This window comes from Mirounga leonina, unplaced genomic scaffold, assembly GCF_011800145.1.
Source record: "Mirounga leonina isolate KUSES-001 unplaced genomic scaffold, KU_Mleo_1.0 Mir_166, whole genome shotgun sequence".
Taxonomy (NCBI): Eukaryota; Metazoa; Chordata; class Mammalia; order Carnivora; family Phocidae; genus Mirounga; species Mirounga leonina.
Window position 1 is genome coordinate 22,413,369 of NW_023270418.1, and position 21,692 is coordinate 22,435,060.

General features: G+C 53.1%; 1 protein-coding gene across 1 annotated transcript in view; it reads left to right on the forward strand.

The window, feature by feature from the left end:
* The first annotated feature begins 873 nt into the window (after positions 1-873).
* PRDM11 (PR/SET domain 11) overlaps positions 874-21,692 on the forward strand; it is a 58,595-nt gene continuing 37,776 nt past the window's right edge. The window contains exons 1-5 of the mRNA XM_035012623.1: positions 874-981; positions 1,872-2,027; positions 13,153-13,277; positions 13,664-13,767; positions 14,371-14,633. Coding sequence (XP_034868514.1) covers positions 13,159-13,277; positions 13,664-13,767; positions 14,371-14,633 — 486 coding nt within the window. The 5' untranslated portion in view covers positions 874-981; positions 1,872-2,027; positions 13,153-13,158. The remainder of the gene's footprint in view (positions 982-1,871; positions 2,028-13,152; positions 13,278-13,663; positions 13,768-14,370; positions 14,634-21,692) is intronic.

Below are 21,692 nucleotides of genomic sequence, written 5' to 3' on the forward strand. Positions count from 1 at the left end.
AGACCATGGCGGTGGGTTCCTATCTCCCACCACCTTCCTCTGGGAGGCCTTGAGCAAGTCACTCCCACTCTGGGCCTCCGTCTCCTAGCCAAGAAAGGAGGCCCTTGGATCCAGTGGTCTGGGGGCAGGCTTTCAGCTCCGACAGCCTAGAGGTGGCGGTGGGATGCGAAAGCTCACTTTCCCCAGGCCTACTCCTTAAAAGCCAGAGGGACTTGGGTGCAGATGGCTCAACTCCCTGCCTTGCCTTCCTCATTAGCATCACGGGGGAGGGGACCTGAGGAGCTGACCAAACTAGAGGCCCTGGGGGTCTCCAGGATCTGCCACCCCGGGCGAGCCATCAGCGCGGTATGGCCCTGACCACCCTTAAATGAATCTACACATCCAGGCCTCTTTCACGCATGACCTCCTACCCTCCCATGGCATCATTGGCAAGTGTGACCTCCCCGAGGCCCTGGCAGCCCCAGCCCAGAGACCCTACACTGGGGCAGCCGGACCCCGACCCTCCACAGGCACCCCTCCTTCTCCCCCAAGCCTTATGTGTCTGTGCTCAACTTGGTACTTGGGATCTTGGAGCCAGGTCGGCCTTGGGGAATTGGTGTGGACTTCAGAGTCCCCTTCCAGGGGGCCAGCAGGTGGTAGGGAGGAGCCCCCTCTTTCCACCCTCCTCCATCAGCAGATGCCTTCCCCCGTTCTGGTCCCTGCCTGGGAGGTGGCAGGGCAGCCTGCAGCTTATTTTTTTAACCATGAATACTAAGATGCCTTTTAAAATTTGCTGTTTTGCAAAAAAGATAGAAAAGCGTAATAAACTTCTTCCTCCGTAATCAATAACTCAGAGGCATTACTAATCTGTTTTTTCAATCAGAAATGCACGCATCTGGTGGAAAACTCGGTAAGAAGTAAGGCTCTTTCCTCCACTAGGCCTCAGCCCTAGCAGCTGTCACAGCTCAGAGCTCTTCCGTGCAGACATGAGCACGTATACAGGTGTATGTCCTTTCTGTTTTATTAAAATAGGGCATGTTTATTTTATATAACATTTATACAGCTTACTCGCTTTTGTGTCAGATGCCATTCTAAGTATACTGCAAATATTAATTCATTTACTCCTCCAAAGAGCCTTACCAAGTAGGTGCTATTCATATCCCCCAAGCACAGAGAGGCTAAGGAACCCCCCCAACATCACACAGTGTTAAGGGAAGCACTTGGGAGTTGAACCTCGGCAGCCGGGCGCCAGGACCTATGCTGTCAACGACCACTCGTTGCGGCCTCTCTCATTATGCAAACAGGCTTTACCTTGGTTTTGTTTTCACCACCGATTATGTAGTCCATTCAACAAATGTTTATCGTGCGCTCACTTTGCACCAGGCACCGTCCTACTTGCAGGGGATACAGCAATCAACGGAGGATAAACATCTCTGCCTTCCTGGCCTTTACATTCTGGTTGGGGAGACAGGCAGCAAAGACTGCAGATGAGTGCTATGTACATTTGCTGGTGTGAGTCGAGCGCAGGAGAAAACTAAAGCAAGGAAAGCGGGATAGGACTTGTCAGGGGGGGATTGCAGTTCTATCAGGGGGCAGAGGGTGTGACAGGGGGTAAAGGCCTGAAGGGAGTGAGGGAGAGAGCCCTGTGGGTATCTGGGGGAGGAGGCTTCCTGGCAGAGGGAAAAGGCACCAGCCGGGAGCCATGCCCCGCGGTGGGCTGAGCAGGGCAGCCCCTCTGGCCGTGGTGGGAGCAAGGGGCACAGCGGTAGGAACGAGGGCGCTCTGGAGAGCTGTGCTGGGTGCTGGGCACGCGTTGGGGCTCCGAGGAGGGTGTGGAGCAGGGGCCCATTTGATTGGACTCGTTGGTTATTTCCAGTCTTTTGCTATTCTAGACAGTGCTGCAGTGAACACGCTTACACATGATGTGTCTCAGTGAAATTCCTAGAAGTGAAATTGGAGGACAGAAGATTATGTGCATCTTTTAAAAGGTTCCCAGGCTTCTACTGCGCTCCATAAATACACCAGCTTCTGCTCCCACCAGCCGTGCGGTGAGAGAGAGGGGGCGGGGGGAGGGAGGGCTCCGGTTAGAGCTTCAGGTCAGGCCGTGGGCTTAGGGGAGAGCCGTGACTGGGGTGAGATGCCACAGGCCCTCCTGATCTGCCCCTTTGGAGGCCGAGGCAACATGGAGGCCGACTCTTCACAGAGGTGCAGCCAGAGTTCTGGACCCCAGCCAGAGCAGGGCGGTGGGGGCCTGTCCCTGTGGTGCGGACGGTGATGGCTGCGTCGAGTAGAGGCCTGTCCTAGAGGGGCTTGAGTGACACAGGGGCCTAACAGGAAATGCAGAAGTAGGGCAGGTTCCAGAAGCAGTCGATTCCATTGTCAGTCCAAGTCCCGGTCTCTGAGGCGTTGTCCAACACCAACCAATTCTCTGATTCTCTGACACCGACTAGGTGCCCAATGACTCCCTTCGGTTCTAAACCTCACGACCCAGAGTGAGCACCAATCCCCCAGATGGAAGGCTCAGTCCCACAAGATGGTCCCCACTTCAGACACCAGCTGCGAGTCCTGGGACACCCGTGTTTCTGACCAACATAAGTCAGGGGTTTCCACCACCTCCTCCTCAGGTTCTATGATTTGCCAGAATGACTACAGAACAGAGGAAAGTGCTTTATGGACTAATCACTGGCTAATGATAAAGGGTACCCTAACCCTCCCAGCACCACCCCCTGTTCACCACCCAGGAAGCACTCTGAATGTTGCTCAAGAATTTTTGAGGCAGCTTACTGAATGAGAGAAAATATTTGCAAATCATCTATCAGAGAAAGGAATTCATTTCCAAAAGATGTGAAGAACTCCTACGATTCAACGGCAAAAAAAAAAAAACCAAAAACCAAACAATCCGATTAAAAAATGGGCAGAGGATGTGAATAGACCTTTTTCCACAGAAGAGGCACGGGCCAACAGGTACATGAGTCATCATCATTCATCATCGGGGAAATGCAAATCACAACCACAATGAGATATCCCGACACTTGGCAGAATGGCCGTCATCAGGAAGGCGAGAGAGAGCGAGCGTTGGCCAGGAGGTGAAGGAGAGGGACCCCTCATGCACTGCTTTGGGAATTGAAATTGGTGCAGCCACTGTGGAGGATGATATGAAGGTTCGTCAGAAAAATTAAAAATAGAAATACCCTATGATCCAGCAATTCCACTTCTGGGTATTTACCCAAAGAAAATGAAAACACCGATTGGAAAAGATATCTGCACCCCCATGTTCACGGCAGCACAATTTGCAAGAGCCAAGGCTTGGGAACAACCCAAGTGCCCATCGACAGACGAGTGGATAAAGAAGATGTGGTAGAGACATACAATGGAATCTTATTTATCCATCTGAAAGAATGAAATCTTGCCATTGGTGACACCATGGATGGACCCTGAGGGCATTATGCTAAGTCAAGTAAGTCAGACAAAGACAAATACCGAAGGATCTCATTTAGATATGGAATCAGAACGAAACAAAACCAAGCTCATAGATACAGAGAACAGACTGCTGGTTGCCAGACGGGGGTGGGGGGAGTGGTGAGGTGAAATGGGTGGAAGGGAGACAGAAGGTACAAACTTCTAGTTTATTTTATGACTAGCTTATTTATAAAATAAAGAAGTGCTGGGGATGTAATGTGTAATGGTGGCTGTAGTTAAGAACACTGTGTTGCATATTTGAAAGTTGCTAAGAGAGTAGGTCTTAAGTGTTTTCATCACAGGAAAACGAATTCCGTAACCATGATAGATGTTAACTCGACTTCCTGTGATCATCTCGCAATATATACAGATATCAAATCGTTACGCGGGACACCCGAAACGAATATACTGTCTATGTCCATTATACTTCAGTTTATTTTATTTTATTTTTTTTAAGATTTTATTTATTTATTTGACAGAGAGAGACATAGCGAAAGCAGGAACACAAGCAGGAGGAGTGGGAGAGGGAGAAGCAGGCCTCCCGCTGAGCAGGGAGTCTGCTTCTCCCTCTGACCCTCCTCCCTCTCATGCTCTCTGTCTCTCATTCTCTCTCTCTCAAATAAATAAATAAAATCTTTAAAAATAAATAAATAAATAAATAAAAATAAAAAAAATAAAAACCAAAGGATTTTTGTAGACCTCCATCTCCAGGCCCCCTCCCCTCCCAGGAGGTCAGTGGGTGGGGCTGGAGGTTCTAACTTTCTAATCTAGGTTCTGGTTCTCAGGTTGGGGTGACCGTGACCAGCCCCATCTGGAGGCTCTGTAGGGGCCCCACCCTTAGTCACTTATTAGCATAGACTCAGGTGAGCTAGAAAGGGGCTCCTTATGAATAACAAAAGACACTCCTATCACTTGGGAAATTCCAAGGGTTTTAGGTGCTCTCTGCCAGGCACTGGGGACAAAGAACAAATATATTACTTCTTATACATACCACACCTTCCCTCTGCTCTGCTGTACTAGCTTCATCCTGAGGCTGCTTCCCGCCAAAGCCCTTTGCACAACGTGCCTGCTATTTGTAACAGAGGCCACATGCTTTCTTGTTCAAGTCATGAAATAGAAGCCCTTTTCTTCCCTTGGATGGGCCTAAGTAGGTCAGGTGTCCGACCTTGGGGGAATGTCAGGTGCTGATGAATGAAAGGCCAGGTTCATGATCTAATAACTGGGGAGGGGGGTGGTATCACCGTAATTGGCTTAGATTAATCGGAGCCCACACCTGCAGCTGAGGGTAGGCTCAGATTCTCCTGAATCTCAGGAGGTCCTGGGAGGGAGGTGTCGCACCTGAACAATGTCCAGTTCTATTAGTGGGGAGGAATGGGGGCATGGGATCCAGGTAAGCCACCAGCAGTGTCTCCCTGAGAATCAAACACATAAAAAAAAGGTGCCACCCTTGACCACCTTCTGTGTTTGACTCAGGAACCTCTCCCAACCTCTCTTTTTATCAAAATCTTATCAATGATGGAGTCAACCTATTACCTTTAAAAGGTTCTGTAGGAGGGACCACCATGGGAGAATGTGTTCTCCTGCCCCCCCTCCCCCCACCCCCCACCCCCGCCCCCAAGCCAGCTGTGCTGGCTGGAAACTGCTCTGCAGATGAAGGCCTGAAACCCAATCAGGAGCCTCACTGGCTGGACCCCAGTTCTCCAATTGTGAAATCAGGGGCTGCGCTGGGTCAGAGTTTCCCCCATGGGACCTCTTGGCCCTTAGGGCCCCTGCAGATATTTTTCCTTTGTTTCTACTAACGTATAAATACATATAGAAAAATGCACATATTATAAAAGCACGGCTCAATATATTTTCACAAACTTAACACACCCAGTGGACCAGCACCAAGATCAAGAAATAGAGCATGACCAGCATCTGACAAGCCCCTTGCTTATCCCTTTCTAGTTCTTCCCAGTTCTTTCCGCAAACACTTCTAACACCGGGTTTTGCCCATTTTTTTTTTTGAAACTTTATATAAATGGAATTATACTGTATGTACTCTTTGGGGTCTCATTTCTCAGCGTTGCGACTACATACTGTAGCATGTAGTTGTGGTTTGTTTAGTCTCATAGCTGCATAGTAATCGACCCACCGAACTATTTTGTAAACATAAAGAAGCTTAATGAACATTGTACAGTTCCCTGTAATCAGCAGGACAAATGAATGAGCATGCCAGATCTCTTTGCTTTTGCTTAGGATGATAGCAACTAACCAGTGTGTTAACCCTGGTTATCACATACCAGTGTGTATAGGAAAAGCTAGGAAAAGGAATGAATTCTTTTTTTTAGATTTATTTATTTTAGAGACAGAGAGAGAGAGAGAGTATGCAGAGGGAGGGGCAGAAGGAGAGGGAGAGACAGTCTTAAGCAGATTCCCCACTAAGCACAGAGCCCGACGCGGGGCTGGATCTCATGACCCTGAGATCGTGACCCGAGCCGAAACCAAGAGTTGGACGCGTAACTGACTGAGCCACCCAGGCGCCCCGAAAACGAATGAATGATTATACAACGTATACAGTCTTTCCGGTAGACAAAATCTTTCAAAATGGGAATCACAAAGCAAAGTAAAAACAGAAGTCTTTCGTGGTAGAAATATCAGGGCCCTTACAGATCCATCAGTCAGTTTGCATTCATTCATCAAATGGGCTTGGTATTCAGTCTCTAATTTGGAGTCCGTCCTCCCAACCAATTGGTTGGGTCTCAGCGTCCAATCACAAGTGTGTGAGGATGGCAGAACCTTAGGCCTTATCTTCTCCAGCAATTTCTAAATTAAATGATGATAGAGTTCCTTGAAAGAGTTTTTAAGTGACTTTTTTTTCCTCCTAAGCCAAAAGAAGAAAAGAGAAACTCTTCCTAACACACTGTGCCAGCCAACTGCAAGTGATCCCCCAGAATACATCCTCCCAGACCTGCGTGTGCAAATCCATATGTGAATATATTTCTAAAATGGGATGACTTTGTATCTTTCTTTTCACAATTTTCATTTTTAAAAATAGATTTTACTTTCTAGAGAAGTTCTCGATTCACAGTAACGTGAGGGGGAAAGTGTAGTTTTCACATTCCCCCTGTCCCCACACACCCGCTGTTGCCCCCGATGTGGGGGTTACAACTGATGGACTGCACCAACACATCATTATCGCCTGGAGTCCGTGGTTTACATCAAGGCTCCCTGTTGCTGCTGGACATCCTATGGGTTTAGACAAACGTATGATGACATGTGTCCACCATTATGGTTATCACATAGAGTAGTTTCACTGCCCTCCAAATCCTCTGTGCTCCTGCCTATTCATCCCTCCCTCCTGCTAACCCCTGTCAACCACTGAACTTTTTACTGCCTCCATAGTCTTGCCTTTTCCAGAATGTCCTATAGTTGGAATCATACAGCAGGGAGCCTTTCAAATTATCTTCTTTCACTTAGTGACTTTCACTTTTCATTAACAGTGTGTTGAGCATGTGTTTCCATGTCCATAAATATTCTTCTAAAGCATTGCTAATTGCTGTCTAATATTTCACTGTGTGCTCTATATGAACTTCTCTCCTGTTTTCAAGGTGTACATTTTTCCCTGGTGTTTTTGTTGTTGTTGTTGTTGTTGTTGTTGTTTGCTACTAAAAATAGTGTTGCGGAGGATAGCCTTGGGGGTACATCTTTGCACACAACTTAATTATGTCCTTAGGAGAAATTCCTAGATATGGGGTTGCTCCTACGAATGTTTTGCTCATTTCAAGTCTTTTGATATGTGTGGCTAAATCGCCCTCCAAAAAGGTTGTACCAATTAATTTTTCCAACCAGGAGGGTATGTAGAGTAGTTCCTCCACACTTTTGCCAACCTGCAAAATTAGTGAGATTTTTTAATCTTTGCTAACTTAATAAAGGAAAAATGATGTTTATTTTAATCTATATTTATTTGGGTATTAAAGTTTTGTGGTTTTCCATAAGGCATATTGGCCATTTGTCTTCTTCTATAAATTGCTTTTTTAATATTATTTTCCATTTTTTTCTATTGGGATGAGCATCTTTATAGTTCATATTTTTTAAAAGTGTTTCTCTCCTAAAGGTAGTAACTGCTTATAAAGGCCCCCTTTTTAATGTCAAAACTTTTTCATCAATGTGCCCACCTGATGCCTGCTCTACTTTTAAAACAACAAATAAATTGAATGATAATAAGAACTCATACTTATGGAGTGCTTATTATACGCCAGGCGTTATGCTGTGTAAAACAGCCTTATGAGATAGGTTCTGACCTCAGTCCCATTGGACAGATGGGGAAACTGAGGTAGGAGTGGCTCATTTTCTCCAGGTTACATAGCTTGTAAGTTGCTGTGCTGGTATCATTTGATTAACCAAAGGCATGGTGACATTCGGCTTCTATGAATTCAGTAACATTTTAAAATAAATGTATCATTTGTTCATCCTAAAAGTATCCACATACATTTACAAATCTGTCTTACATGTAAATTAAAGGCATATAATTCATTCTGTTTATAGGCAGTGCTTGCTGGGCATTTAATTCAACAACTCCCTGTAATAATTCTATGCTCTTCCTCCATTACCACTGTGGTTTACGTTAAGAACCGTGTTGGACCTTTTATTCTTCAAGAAGGGGAGACTGAGGCTCAGGGCAAGGCAGGAAGGAACTTGGCGCGAGGTCACCTAAAAAACTTACGGCACAGCCAGGACTGACACCCAGAGCTTGGGATACCCAGCCTGGGTCCCTGTGTGACTTGGGCCAGCCCTCTAATCTACTGTCCCTTGGTTATCAGAGGCAACAACACAGGATGCCGTGCTGGTCCCGGAGCGGACCCGTCACATTCTCAGGGTGCCAGCCGCGAGAGAAACCAAGTGGGCACGGATTCCCAGTCCTCAGGCCACATTGGCTGCCGGGCATTCCAGGACCCTGGCACCCCGCCAAGGGTGAAAACAGAGCTGCTGCCTCCTGAGTTGCATTCTGCCCCCTCCTCTTGGGTTTGCATCTCATTGCTGGGTTTGCAACATGCCTAATCTCTGCGTGTGCAGACTCAGAGGAGCCAGCTGAGAGGGAGCATTGCCAGCAGCTTGGAGCTCCATGAGGCCTGCTGACCACCCCTCCCCCAAGCCCCTCAGCGGGTGAACAGGTCCAGAGCAGACTGCAGAAACAGCTGCTGGAGCTTCAGCTGGCTCAGGCTCTACCGTGCCCGCTGAGATGGACCCAATGAAGGACACTAGCCTGGGGTGTTCTCTCTCCCTCTCTTCCCAAATGGAAGTCCTGCCACATCCCACCCTGCCCCCACAGCCTTCAGTACAGACGCAGAAGGGAGTTGTAAAGCCCATCAGTCATGCAAGTGAGGCTGGGTTCTGGTTCACCAGGCAGCTGGACTCTTCCAAGAATGGAGAGAACTTAACTGTGCAGTCAGTAAGTAAGTGTCAAATACTGAGTACTCTGTAACCCATCGTATTTCCCTTTTTGCTCTAGCTGCCAGGAAGCTCAGAACTGAACAGGCGGCTAGATCACTAGCCATCTTACAACAGATTCTTGGTATAATTGGCATCAATCTCTCTCCATGAAATCTCTGTTGAGTATTATGTGTTTGTGTTTCAAGTCATCACGATTCTTTCACGTGATGAAGGTGGAATGTAAATGAAAAATAAGACATGAAAGGAAATGGCCAGTAGACATCTCTACTTTGAGATACAAATGAATGCTTTTCTTAGAGGGGATGGTTTTCCGTTTAAGACTTAGAAAAGTGGCTCCTTGTCTCTTTTCTTCGCTCTCCCTCCCTTCTCTCCCTCTTCTCCTCCATCCTTTATTCTCTAACTACTTCTTTTCCCTCATTCCCTTCCTCTTTTTGTGCCCCCCCCCCCCGCCCCCGCATCTTCTTCCTGCCCACCCCTTGCCTCTGGGCGGCCAGCTTAATACTGATATCCTTTACAGACCCGCAGCACTGGCTCTTGCCAAGACCTCGCCCCAGCCTTTACCTCATTTATTCCTCCTGGGGATTACCTGGCAATTATGACGATTTTCACTTTACCAAGGAAGACACTAAGGCCTGGCGAGTTTAAGTGATGTGCGCATGCTCACAGCATACACTCTATGACTTCCTGTCACGTTCAGGTCCAGGACTCATGAGTCTAACCCATCACACTCTCTGCTGCACCTCACTGCCTCTCAAAGCCAGCCTCACCCACCAGGCCACCCACCGGACAACCCACCGGCCAAGATCACTGAGAGCACCCCGAAGAGAAGAGGATTCAAAACAATAACCCACCCACCCTGTCTTCCCTTCTGAGATTTCTTTAAGAGTTGAGATTCTCAGTGGGGCCAGCAGGACCTATTAAAGGGGGTGGTGAATTGCGACATGGGTCATTTGGTCATTCATTTGGTAAATATTGAGAATGCACTATGTGCTAGGCAAGGCTGAGACTAGGGTGAGGCAAGAAGGCAGCTAAGGTGCCAAATTCAAGGACGCGTTCACTTTCAGGTGCCATTCCTGCAGATGCAGAACCCAAGAGGGGGTGTCTCCTTAAAGTTTATGCCCTGGCGAGTTGCTTGTCTTTCACTACTTCTGCCCTGGTACCAGGCACCTGGCTATTCAGTGGTGAGCAAAAGTGCCTGCCCTCATGGAACTTATCATCTATTATGGGAAACAGGTATTGATCAAATAATCATGCTAACAAAAGACCATTCTAAGGGTGACAAGTGCCATAAGGAAAGGGACACGGGGCTGGAGAGGGTATTATGGTGGGGGTGGAGTGGGGAACAACAGTGAGGGCTGAAGGATCCGTAGGAGTTTTTCAGGTGTGCCCAGAGTAGAGGACACAGCAAGTTCACAGGTGCCATGGTAGGGTGGATGTGGCGGGGGGGGCAGGGGGAGGGCGTGCTGGTGAAGGATGGAGGGGCCAGAGCAGGAGAAATGCAAAATGGTCCAAGCAGTCTGTTTCTAATAAAGTGCCAGAGTCTGCAAATGACTGACTAAAAAAACCCAAATCCAATCCAATGAAGAGAATTCAGAGCCACCCCTTAATGAGGTCACTCATACCCACCTTCCTGATCAGCTTTTTTCATGTGCAGATATGCAAGAGACCGTGCCTAACCCCTCCAAACTCATCTTCGTCCATTTCCATATGGCAATGTCTGTGATAGAATCTAACGTGGGCCACATTTTGCAGATGAACAAATGGGAGCATAGAGAAGCTGGATAACCCGCTGTCTCAGTCGGCTCAGGCTGCCCTAACAAAATGCCATAGATGGGGTGGCCTAAACAAGATTTATTTCTCACAATTTCGGAGGCTGGAAGTCCAAGAACAAGGTGCAAGCCAATTCGGTTCCCGGGGAGGAACCGGATTGCTGGTTCTCTTCCTGGTTTGCACACTGATGCCTGTCTCGTCCTCAGCCTGGTGGAGAGAGAGAGAGAGCACGTGTGCTCTGGTGTCTCTTACTTTTGGATTAGGGCTCCACCCTTATGACCTCATTTAACCTTTATCACCTCCTCACAGGCCCTGTCTCCAAATATAGTCACATTAGGGGTTAGTACATCAACATATGAATTGGGGTGGGAGAGCACACAAACTTTCAGTCCCTAACACCTGCCAGGGGTCACACAGCCAATCACTGGGATTTGAACATAGGCAGTGCCCCTTTGGGGACCTAGGCCTCTAACAACCAGACTTAACTACCTCAGGATGTGTTGTATGTGAATGCTGCCCATCTGAGAGAGAAGTGCTCCTCTGGGAAGAAGTGTTCAATGATCCTTTACAAATCCATAGGACCTTGTCCCCACCTGGCCTGATCCCACCCCAGGGTGATCCTGGTGATCCTTCTGGAAGAAGTTGGGCCGAGAGGGTGGCATGGAGGTGAACCAGACCTGAAACATAATGCTTGAATCTGGGGGTTCTCCTGTTTGCAGTTTACTCAGAGCAGGCCCCAGGCTCCAGTCTGGATTCCATCAGGAATGGACTGCGTGACCTTGGGGGAGTCCCTCCACATCTTCCTGCCCTGTGTTCCTGCCTCGGTGACCTCAACCCCTGTTCCCTGACCGGTGGCCGCTGGGGGCCATTCCGTGGGCCAGGAGGTCGGTGCCCCCTCCCACCCCCCACCGCTGCAGGCGCCCGGTTCCCACCCTGGACCGCGCAGGTGGGAAAGGGGCGGCGTGCGGCGCGCCCGGCGGGCAGGGATCGGTGGTGTCGCCCCGTTCGCCACAGGCCCCCCCGAAGCCACGCCGAGTCCTCTGCGGCCGCAGGGAGGGAGCGCGGGGGGCCGCCCGCGCACGTCGCCGACCCGCTCCGCACGCCCGCCCGCTCCGGGCCCGGCCCGGCCCCGCCCCCATCCCCCGTGGTCCCCGCCGCCCCAGACGCCCGCCCGGCGCCCCCCGGCCCTCGGGGGGGCTGCACTCCCCCCCCGGGCGGGCCCCCAGCCGCCGCCCCTCCCGGGCGCCCTCTCCCTCCCGCTCCCCGCGCGCCCCCCTCCCGGCCGCCAGCCAACTGCGTGCCCCCGGGGCCGGCAAGAAGCCACATGCCCCCGCAAGGAATGCCGGGCCTGGCGGGCGGGGGGCGGCGCTGGGCAGGGCCGGGCCGGGCAGGGCAGGGAGCTCCCCGCCGGGAAGGTTGGTGAGAGGGAGAGAGCGGCCCGCGCCCTCCCCGGCCCCCCGCGCCGCCCCTGCGCCCGGCCGCGGGACCTCACACTTTCCCCGCCGGACACGCGGGCGGGAAGCTCCGCGGGGCTGCGGGGGCGGGGGGGGCCGGGGCGGGGCGGCTCGGCCCGCCCGGGCAGCCCCCGCCCCCCTCCGCGCGCCCCCCGGCCCCGCCGGCTCCGAGGAGGGGGCAGGCCGTCGTGTTTCCCCGCACCCCTCCCAGCCGCCGCCGGCTTTGGGGCCCCGGTGGGGAGCAGGGGGCTGATTAGCCGAGGAGCAGGGGTGTGGCCAGCGGGGCCCCGGGTAGTGAGTCACACACGCTGTTCGCCCAGTCCCGGGCCGCGAGCGCGGTCCCAGCCAGAGCCGCGCGCCACCCTGGCCCGAAGAGTGTCCCTGGGCTTGGCATGAGGACCCCGGGGTGCCGAGGGAGGGGCTGAAGCCCGGCGCGGTGGTGGAGGAGGGCGGTAAGCGGCGGGCTGGGGAGACTCCCCTAGACAGAGCGGGTGGGGTTTGGAGTCAAGGCTGGCCCGCCGACCCGCACCAGGACCCCCAGGCCCCGCCTGTACCTGCCCTGAGCTGGCAAAGCGGGCCTGGCTGCATTCCCTGGCAGCCTCTGGGTGAGGGGGCTGCGCGACGGGGCGCTGAGGGGCCCGTTTCATCTGCCAGTCCCCCTTGGCCCCAGCTGGACTTGAGTCGTCCCTCCCCTGCTCCCCATTGCAGACTCTTGTGTGGAGATTCCTGTGGATTCCTCATACCCTTTGCCCTTTGGTCTTGGGGTCCAGGCTGTGCTATCCAGGCTTGCCCCCTGGCCTGAGCTGCGCGTCGGCCTCTGACCCCGTGGGGCTGGTGGCTCCAGTCGTCCCCAGGACCAGCCCGGGATAGAAATGGCATTTCCTCTTGGCCGGGCTACAGCTGTTTTTGTTGTCTCTGTTCTCAAGCGCTTCCTCTGGGGATGGCAGGGAGGGTAACGAGATTCCACTGGACCCCCGCTTGCCCTCTCTGACACTCACCCTTCTTCCCCTGTCTCTTTGATCCTCTTCCTGTGCTGGACCCGCCTTCGCGTCCCCAGGACAGAATGACTGACAACATGAAGGAGTGCCTGGCGCAGACCAAGGCGGCCGTGGGGGATATGGTGACCGTGGTGAAGACCGAGGTCTGCTCACCACTCCGAGACCAGGAGTATGGCCAGCCCTGGTGAGGCCCTTGTGTGGGGGCAGGAGAGGGAGAAGTGGGGAATCTCAGGGCTGGGTTGGTTGGACGCCCTGGGGAGAGTTCCCACTCCTGGCCCACCGTCCTTCACCTACTCTGGGCAGCTCCTGGGAGCAGACATGAGCGAGCGCAGTCTCTAGAAGACTAGAAGAACCCACGCAGTGGCCCTAGAAGGCCTAGGCCCAGGTCTCAGAACTCCTACCTTTTCACGATCCCCTGCACTGAGCAGGCAGCCCAGCTGGGACTCCTCCACCCGCCCCGCATCCCCGAGTCCCCGTGGCCTCCTGGCCGGGTCCTCAGCTTCTCTGTCCACCAGCCTCCCACTCTCTGATGGCTTCTTTGCTTCCTTTCCTGGCCCCTGGCCTGGCCAGCTCTAGGAGACCAGACCCCTCAACCATGGAAATGGAGCCCAAGAAACTGAAGGGAAAGCGTGAGCTCATCATGCCCAAAAGCTTCCAGCAAGTGGACTTCTGGTGTAAGTGGAGCCTGGGGCTGTTCCTGGCTTTCTCCTACCTTCACCCCTTCACCCTGCTCCCGCCCCCCCTCCCCCACCCCACCTCTGCTTAGGGAATTTGCAGCCTAAGACTAATGATAGGCACTCGCCTATGATGTATCAGACACGGGTCCAGGCTTCCGTTAACCCTCACCCTGAACCACTGAGGTGGCTCTTATTGGCCCCATCTTCCAGGTGAGGATACCGGGGCTTGGTGGGGGCTAAGGACCCTGCCTCGGGTCCCACAGACCTCAGATGCACACAGTTGCAGTTCCAACCCAGACCCATCTGACTCCAAAGCTGCGCTGTAAACTTAAAACAAAGGGAGCTCCTGGTCTCCTCCGCATTGGCGGGCCTGTCCGTTGAGCCCCCAGGGAGGGTAATGGGTTTTTACCACTGAAGACTCGGGGGCCTGTGGCTGGCTGGGGTGGAGCCAGGGCCGGGACTCTTGGGTACCACGCAGTGTACTCTTCACTGCTCGATGCCATCCTCAGGGTGGGCCTCCCTGGAGCCCCTCAGCCTCCGCCGTGGGCGTCCTGCCTCCCTGCAGCAACTGAGGCTCTCTCGCTCTTTCCGTCCCTTCAGTCTGCGAGTCCTGCCAGGAGTACTTTGTGGATGAGTGCCCGAACCACGGTCCCCCAGTGTTTGTGTCCGACACGCCAGTGCCCGTGGGCATCCCAGACAGGGCTGCCCTCACCATCCCGCAGGGCATGGAGGTGGTCAAGGAAGCCAGTGGGGAGAATGACGTGCGATGCATAAATGAGGTCATCCCCAAGGGCCACATCTTCGGCCCCTATGAGGGGCAGATCTCCACCCAGGACAAATCAGCTGGCTGCTTCTCCTGGCTGGTGAGTGTTCCCTGGCCTGCGCCGCGGGAGAGGGTGCTAGCGAGCGTGGAAGGAGACCAGCAGGGGGAGCCATACGCTGGCCCAGTCTGGCCCCGAGAGCTTTTCTGCCATCACTCCGGGATGCTGGGATGACGGATCTCGCTATCCCCTTGCCCTGGCTGAGTGGCTTGCCACCCTGGGTGGCTGAGGGCCATGCTGAGGGGCCCATCTGGCTGGCGCGGCAGAATCAGTGGTGGGGCCCTAGGGAGCCCATGGCCGGCCAGCCAGGAAGGGAAGAACTCAGGGCGATTTCCCCGTGAATGTTCCTGTGTGTGTGTGTGTGTGTGTGTGTGTCTGGCGGGCCATTCTGTGGCATTTACAAAGGGTTGACCTGGGCCCTCCTCTGGAGTGGGTGACTTGGGTCTGGGGGCTGTGGGAATGCAGAGCATGGCATTCAGCCCAAAGAGCAGTGATGCCGGGTGCTGGGTTGGGTGCCGGAGAACATGGCCCCTGCTTTCAGGGAGTGGACGGTCTGGTGGGGAGAACAGGTACTGGACAGGTACGTGCACATGTGATCATTGCTACGGAAGTGGGGAGGACAGGACACTCTAGGAGCAGAGGGAGATGGTGGTGTTCGTGGTGCTCGGGGATCTGGGGCCTAGAGCCCAAGTTCGTTATGTCAGTCCGCTTTGCTATTTACTATCAAATGTGACCTTCGATGAATCATTTAACTTCTCTGTGCCTGTTCTGTAACAGAATTATCATAGTTGATGGTGGAAACGAAATAGGTCAATACTATGAAGTTTTTAGATCCGTGCCTGCCTTCGGGAAGCATGCGGTGAATATCAGCTATTATAATTGTTGCCGTTGGCCTACTTGAGGGGCTTGGGCAGGATTTCCTTCAGCTTGAGACTTGAGGAATGAGTAGCAGTTGGGGGACGGGGCACGGAAGAATGCTGTAGGCACACAGAGCAGCTGAGCGAGAGAAACTCCAACGGGTCCGGTGTGGTGCTAGCAATGAGCCCGAGTCAGCGTGGTGAGAAATCAGCAGAGAAGGAGGCAGGGGCAGATCACGCTACGTTTCATAAGTCAGGGTAAGTGCATCCCGCGGGCCAGGGGAAGCCACTGAAGCGGGCTAGGCAGAGGCCTTGCAGAATGGGGAGGTTAGGTTGCAGAATGGAGAACTGGGATGGGTAGGAGGCCTGGGTGGGGGGCTCAGGTCAGAAAAGATGCTGGTTTCAACTCAGGTGCTAGAGGCAGGCACATTTGCAAGAGACTTAGGAAGGAGAATCTCTGAGATTTATTAATGGATGGGATGTGGAAATGAGAAAGAGAGTTTGTAAAGATCTGAAGAGGAAGGATTGTTAGGGATGACTCTCGACTCTCAGGAGTCAAGCTTGAACAGAGATGGAGGAAGGTGGGGCCAGTAGAGAAAGTTGGGCTAGGGAGTAACAAGATCATTCATTAGTCATTAATTAAACCCTTCTTGTGGGGCTTCTTTGTGCTAAGCATTGAACTGGCCTTGGAGATAGAGCGATGGGCTAGATCAGACATCAGTCCTGCCCTCATAGAGCTTATTGTGGGGAAGCTGCAATGAATCAAAGAATAAGATAAGTAAATGTAAAATCATGACTCAGGTGATGAAGAGACAGTGAGGCTAGGAGAAAAGGGAACAGTCAGAGGAACTGATGTGGCCAGAAGTCAGGGAAGGCTTCCTGACGGTGGAGCTGTGATTGAGGGGAGAGAATACCTACCAGATGGACAGAACAGCATGTACAAAGGCCCTGTGGCAGGAGAGAAGATGGCACGTTTGCATAACTAGAAGAAGGTCATCGTGCCTGGAGTGCAGCAAACACGGGCTGGGAGGGGGAGACAGAAGCTTGGATGTATAGGGCCCAGTAGACCAAACTGAGACTTTTGCTCTTTAAGGACAATGAGAAGTTTCGTTTATGTTTTGAAAGGGTGACTTTGGCTGCAGCCTGGCGAACAGATCAGGGGTGGGGGCGTTGGTGGAGAATGGATACCCGCAGCCCAGTTAGAGGGCTACAGTCGTTCTCTACATCGGTGACAGTGGAGGCTTGAGCTAGGGTGGGGTGGCGACATGGAGACAGGTGGACTGGTTTGTGACCTCTTTCAGCATGAGCAAGAGTGATCTCTGGAAACAGATTGATCGGCCTAGGTAAGGGAGAGGGAATTGGCCAGAACAAGTCCTTCAGTGTTCCGCTCTCAGCAGGTCAGGAAGGTATCTCTGAGAAGTGGAATGCAGGGCGGGGCCTTGGCGGAGGGCAAGATCCCCATCCTGGTTTTGGACTCGCTGAGTTGGGAGTGATGGCAAGGTCCCCAATGGCCCTGTCAACTGGGCAGTTAGCTACATGGGTGCGGAGCTTAGAGAGCAGGTTTGGAGGTGTCACCGCCTGAGTCACCTGTGTACAGGGGTCCCTGGGGCCGGGGTTGTGGAGGGCAGCCCCCAGGGAGGACAGGTGAACGAGAGGTGGAGAGGGCCTGGGGGAAGCTTTGAGGAACGTCAGCCGTTAGCGGTCCAGGAGGGGAGCGTGATCCTGCAAGGGTGACAGGAATTGCAGCCCGAGAGGTGGGGAGGCCAGAACAGCCAACAAGAGAAGGGCTCAGAAGTGTCCGTCGGATTTAGTGCCGGGGAAGTCACTGGCCACCTTAGCAAGAACTGTTCCTGTCAGACAGTGGTTCTCGACCTGGGGCCCTTGGCTCCCCCGCGCTGCCCCTGATGTCTGGTACCATCTGGAAACATTTTTGGCCGTCACAACTGGGGGGGGGGGGGATCCGCTACTGGCATCTAGAAGCAGAGGCCGGGGATGCTGCTGAACCTTTCATAATGCACGCGACAGCCTCATACAACAAAGAATGGTCCGGCCTCAGTGGCCAATGGTGCTGTGGTGAAGCCCTTCGAGAGAGTGGCCAGACGGGAACGCTCTTAGAACCCGGGTGACCAGTAGAGCTGGGTGAGATCAGTGGAGGAGAGACAGGAGTTGGGAGGGGATGGCTGCAGGCAGACATGGGGGGCAGGGAGCTTTGTTCAGAGAAAGACGTTAACTTCCTTGAAAAACCTGGTTGGGGGGTCCTCCTGGAGGGCTAGTTGAAGCTAGAGGAGCGATGAGGCATGGTGGACAAGCTGTTCTATCACCAAGAAGGTTCAGATGGAGACGTTGCCTACGGAAGGGAGGTGGGTCAACATCTTTTCTGTCACTGGAGGGATATCCTAGAGGCTCAGAGCAGTTGGAGGGAGGGAAGTACAGTAGGCCTAATCATGACCCCCCTGAGGATGGCCATGTCCTAAGCCCTGGATCCCATGTATATGTCCTCGTCTATGGCCAAAGGGACTCTCCAGAGGGGATTACATTAAGGTTCTTGAGATAGGGAGATTATCTTGGATTATCAGGGTGGGCCCCTTGGAATTACAAGCATTTTTATAAGAGGGAGGCAAGAGAGTCAGACTCAGAAAAGATGGGAAGATGTTATCCCGCTGGCCTTGAAGATAGAGGAGGGAGCCAGGAGCCAAGGAACGCAGGCAGCCTCTAGGAGCTAGAAAAGGCAAGGAAGGAGCATCTTGCCGCTAGCCTCCAGAAGGAACTCAGCCCTGCCGACACCTTGATTTGTAGGACTCCTGATCTCCGGAACTGTGAGATAATAAACGGGTGGCGTTGAAGCGACGGTGTTGTGGCAGTTTGTTAAGAAGTGATAGGAAGTGAATGCCGTGCGCTTGTGTGTCTGGGGGGGGACATCTGCTAACACATGCGGAGAGGTGGAGAGAGCTGGCCTGAGCCAGGGGAGCGGTGAAGGTGAGTCCAGGTGGGGTGAGCAAGCTGCAAGTGCCTGTGCTGCCTGTGCCCACGAGACGCGTAGGTGGGCCGTCCAGGGGCACGCCGGCGCATGCAGGTCAGCCGAGGACAGGGGTCTGGGTGTAAGGGACCCGAAGCACATGAATGGATGCAGCTGAGGCCCTAGGAAGGGATGGGCGGTGGGGGCCTGGAGGCAGAGAAGTAGGAGGACTGAGGGCTGCTGGGCTTGCGCAGGGCACGGGGCTGCGTGCCCTGGCCACGGGCAGTTTTGAGATGGAAGCCATGCTGCTGGGGATGGAGGTGTGCGTGGGAGGTGAGGAGAGAGCCAGCAAGGGTAGATGGCTTGTTTTAATTTTTTTTTAATTTTTTTTTTAAGACTTTATTTATTTATTGGATAGAGAGAGACACAGCGAGAGAGGGAACACAAGCAGGGGGAGTGGGAGAGGGAGAAGCAGGCTTCCCGCGGAGCAGGGAGCCCGATGCGGGGCTCGATCCCAGGACCCTGGGATCACGACCCGAGCCGAAGGCAGACGCCCAACGAGTGAGCCACCCAGGCGCCCCAGATGGCTTGTTTTAGAAGTCTGGCTGCTGTGAGCAATGATTCTAGGCCAGCCGCGTGCCACGTTCCCCCTCTGACAGCCCTGCAGGCAAAGGTTGCTGGCCTCCTGGTTCCGATGAGGGAACCCAGGACCGAAGAGGTTAAGCACGTGATCCCCACCTCCCGCGGCTGACACATGGTAGACCGTGGCTTCTCCACGATGCCAGGCTTTAAGGATGGGAGGCGAGGAGGCCTGTTCCCAACCAAGTAAGCAAGTAACCAAGTAAACCGAGGCAGGGTGTCGGCTGCTGGTGGTTATAGTACTTGTACAAGGCTGTAGGGCCAGGGAGGAGGGGAGTGGATTTTGACTGGGCAGATTGGAGGTGGGTCTTGAAGGGATGGGTAGAGGTTCAGCAGAGGCGAAAATCTAGGGCTGTGCTCCCTCCCCCGCCCACAAGAACCTACACCTTGGGACAGCCCAGCTGGGCAAACTTAGCCTCTCGAAAGCAGGGAGCTTGCCTGAGTATGTGGGCCCAGCATGGGGCTGGGGTCTGGAGAAAAGGGAGAGGAGGAATCCCTGGAGTTTGCAGCCTGGTCGTAGACCAGCTCCACCAGTCGAGAGTGGGCGTGGCCTGCAGTTCAGGGCCCAGGGGCCAGCCCTATTGCTCCGTTGGAGGTTCCTTCCTAGGGCCTTGGAGCTGTGAGCTGTGACATGTGGATGGGTGCGGGGACAGTGTGGCTGGAGGTCGCGGGACCATGTGGAGGCTCTGACCTTTGTGATCCAGAGAAGTGAGAGGCGTTGAAGCCCCTGAGAGAACAGATGTGCAAAATGGCTCAAGAAAGCAGGACCCGTGTGTGTGTGTGTGTGTGTGCGCGCGCGCATGTGTCCTCAGTCAGGGTTTCAGATGGGGAAAAGCAGCAATGAGGTTGGTTGAACGCAGGGAGGGGGGAAAGGTGGGGTGAACTGCAGCACTGATTTTGGACCACGATCTGGAAGCATCGTATCCCCAATAAACTGCATTCATTTGTCAAATCCTGTCTCAGAGCCATACTCGATGTCCTTTCTTGACCTTCTGCTTGCCTTCAAAAGCTCTGGCCTTCATCCAGCACAACACGTTTCCTTCTACAATGCCTCAGTGTGTACACTCTACTCCAGTAGAAGTAACGGTGGAGCTAAGGATAAGCACCAGTTCCCGTTTCTTGAGCACTTACGATGTTTCTGGGTCTGTGCTCAGCACTTGACAGCATGATCTCATTTGATCCCCCCGTGAAGTAGAAACTATTCTACCCATCGTACTGCTGAGAAAACTGAGACCTGGAGAGGGAAGTCATTCTGCACAAAGCTAAACACCTAATGAGTAGCTGAGCCGGGGTTCCAACCCAGCAGTCTCAACTCCAGAACCCACCCTCTCGGTTCTGCCTCCTGGGCCTTCTCCTCCTTCCTTCCTTATCTCCCCTATGCCTCCCTGCTGGCCTCGGTTGACTTTATTCTACTCATCCTTTCTGCTCAGCACTGGTTCCTTCTCTGTCTCCCCTCAACCCAGAGGAAAGCTGGTCCCAGGGGCCAGGGCCTGCGTTTAGATGGACCCGGTGGCCATGTCCGCTTCGCAACTCTCCACGGCCTGGCCTCCTCTGCCAGAGTTTTGCCCTCATCTCTGGCTGCTTAGAAAAGAAATGTTCCCTTCCTCTGCCTTCTCATCTTATTGGGAATGATAAATCCCAGAAATCCTTGCCAGGGTTGCCAGGCCACCCTCAGCCACTGGCAGCCAGTGACGATGCTGCAGGCCTGAGGTGTTTGGGAGGGCAGGCAGTCGTGTGGTTTGGTAATGGGAGGAAGAAAGAGGAGGCCAGCACAGGGTGTCTATTTACATTTCTCGTTTAGACTCGGTCTTGTTCCAGAAGGGATTTAGGGTAGCCTAGCAGGACACATAAAATAGAACATCATAGCATATTAAAACTTGGAGAGACAGAAGAAAGAAAAGCAAGGGCGGAGACCCGAAGCAGAGCCAGGAATGAGGCTAAAATTGCAGACCATAATGACCCATGTATGCGCTTTTAGCTATAGGGGGTCCAAATCTGGCAGCCGCTGGGGAAAAGGCAGGCCTGGTCAGCTCCCAGTGCCAGAAGTGTCCATGTCGCAAAAAGTCCCTAGTTAGCTCCTGGGGAGTCTGCCCTTCTGGGTACTGACACTGGACGGGAGATTTCCCGGGGGTCCTTATAATGTGGACGCCATATGGTGGCATTGTTCACCTGCTGTCGGTCAGCCCCTCCACCTACGAGACTCCTGCTGTTCTGGGGGGACCCGAGGTGAAGTGGTATTTCCAGTGTTTTTCATTTCAAGTTCCGTGGTCAAATGGAGATTTATTTTGAAACTTGAAATTGGACATGCCGAAGCTCGTGACACAGCCTCCAGGACAGAGGCTGAAAACCCCCGAGGGATAGAGGGGATAGAGGGAAGTAGAGGCAGACCGTTGCAATGTTGCGAGATGTCAGTGGGAGCTGGCAGTTGTCACCGAGTTGGGGAGAGCTCAGAGAAGGCAAAAATAACAGGCTTGTCTGGGACGAATAATGGGCTTATCCAGGAAGAAAAGAAGGAACATTTGAGACAGGTTGGCTTGTGTGTGTATTTGTGTACGTATGAGCAGATACTTTCCATGCTTGTTTGCTCATTTCTATTAACTCTTTATTTTAAAATCTTCAGACTCTGTGGAAAAGTTATCAGGATAGTAT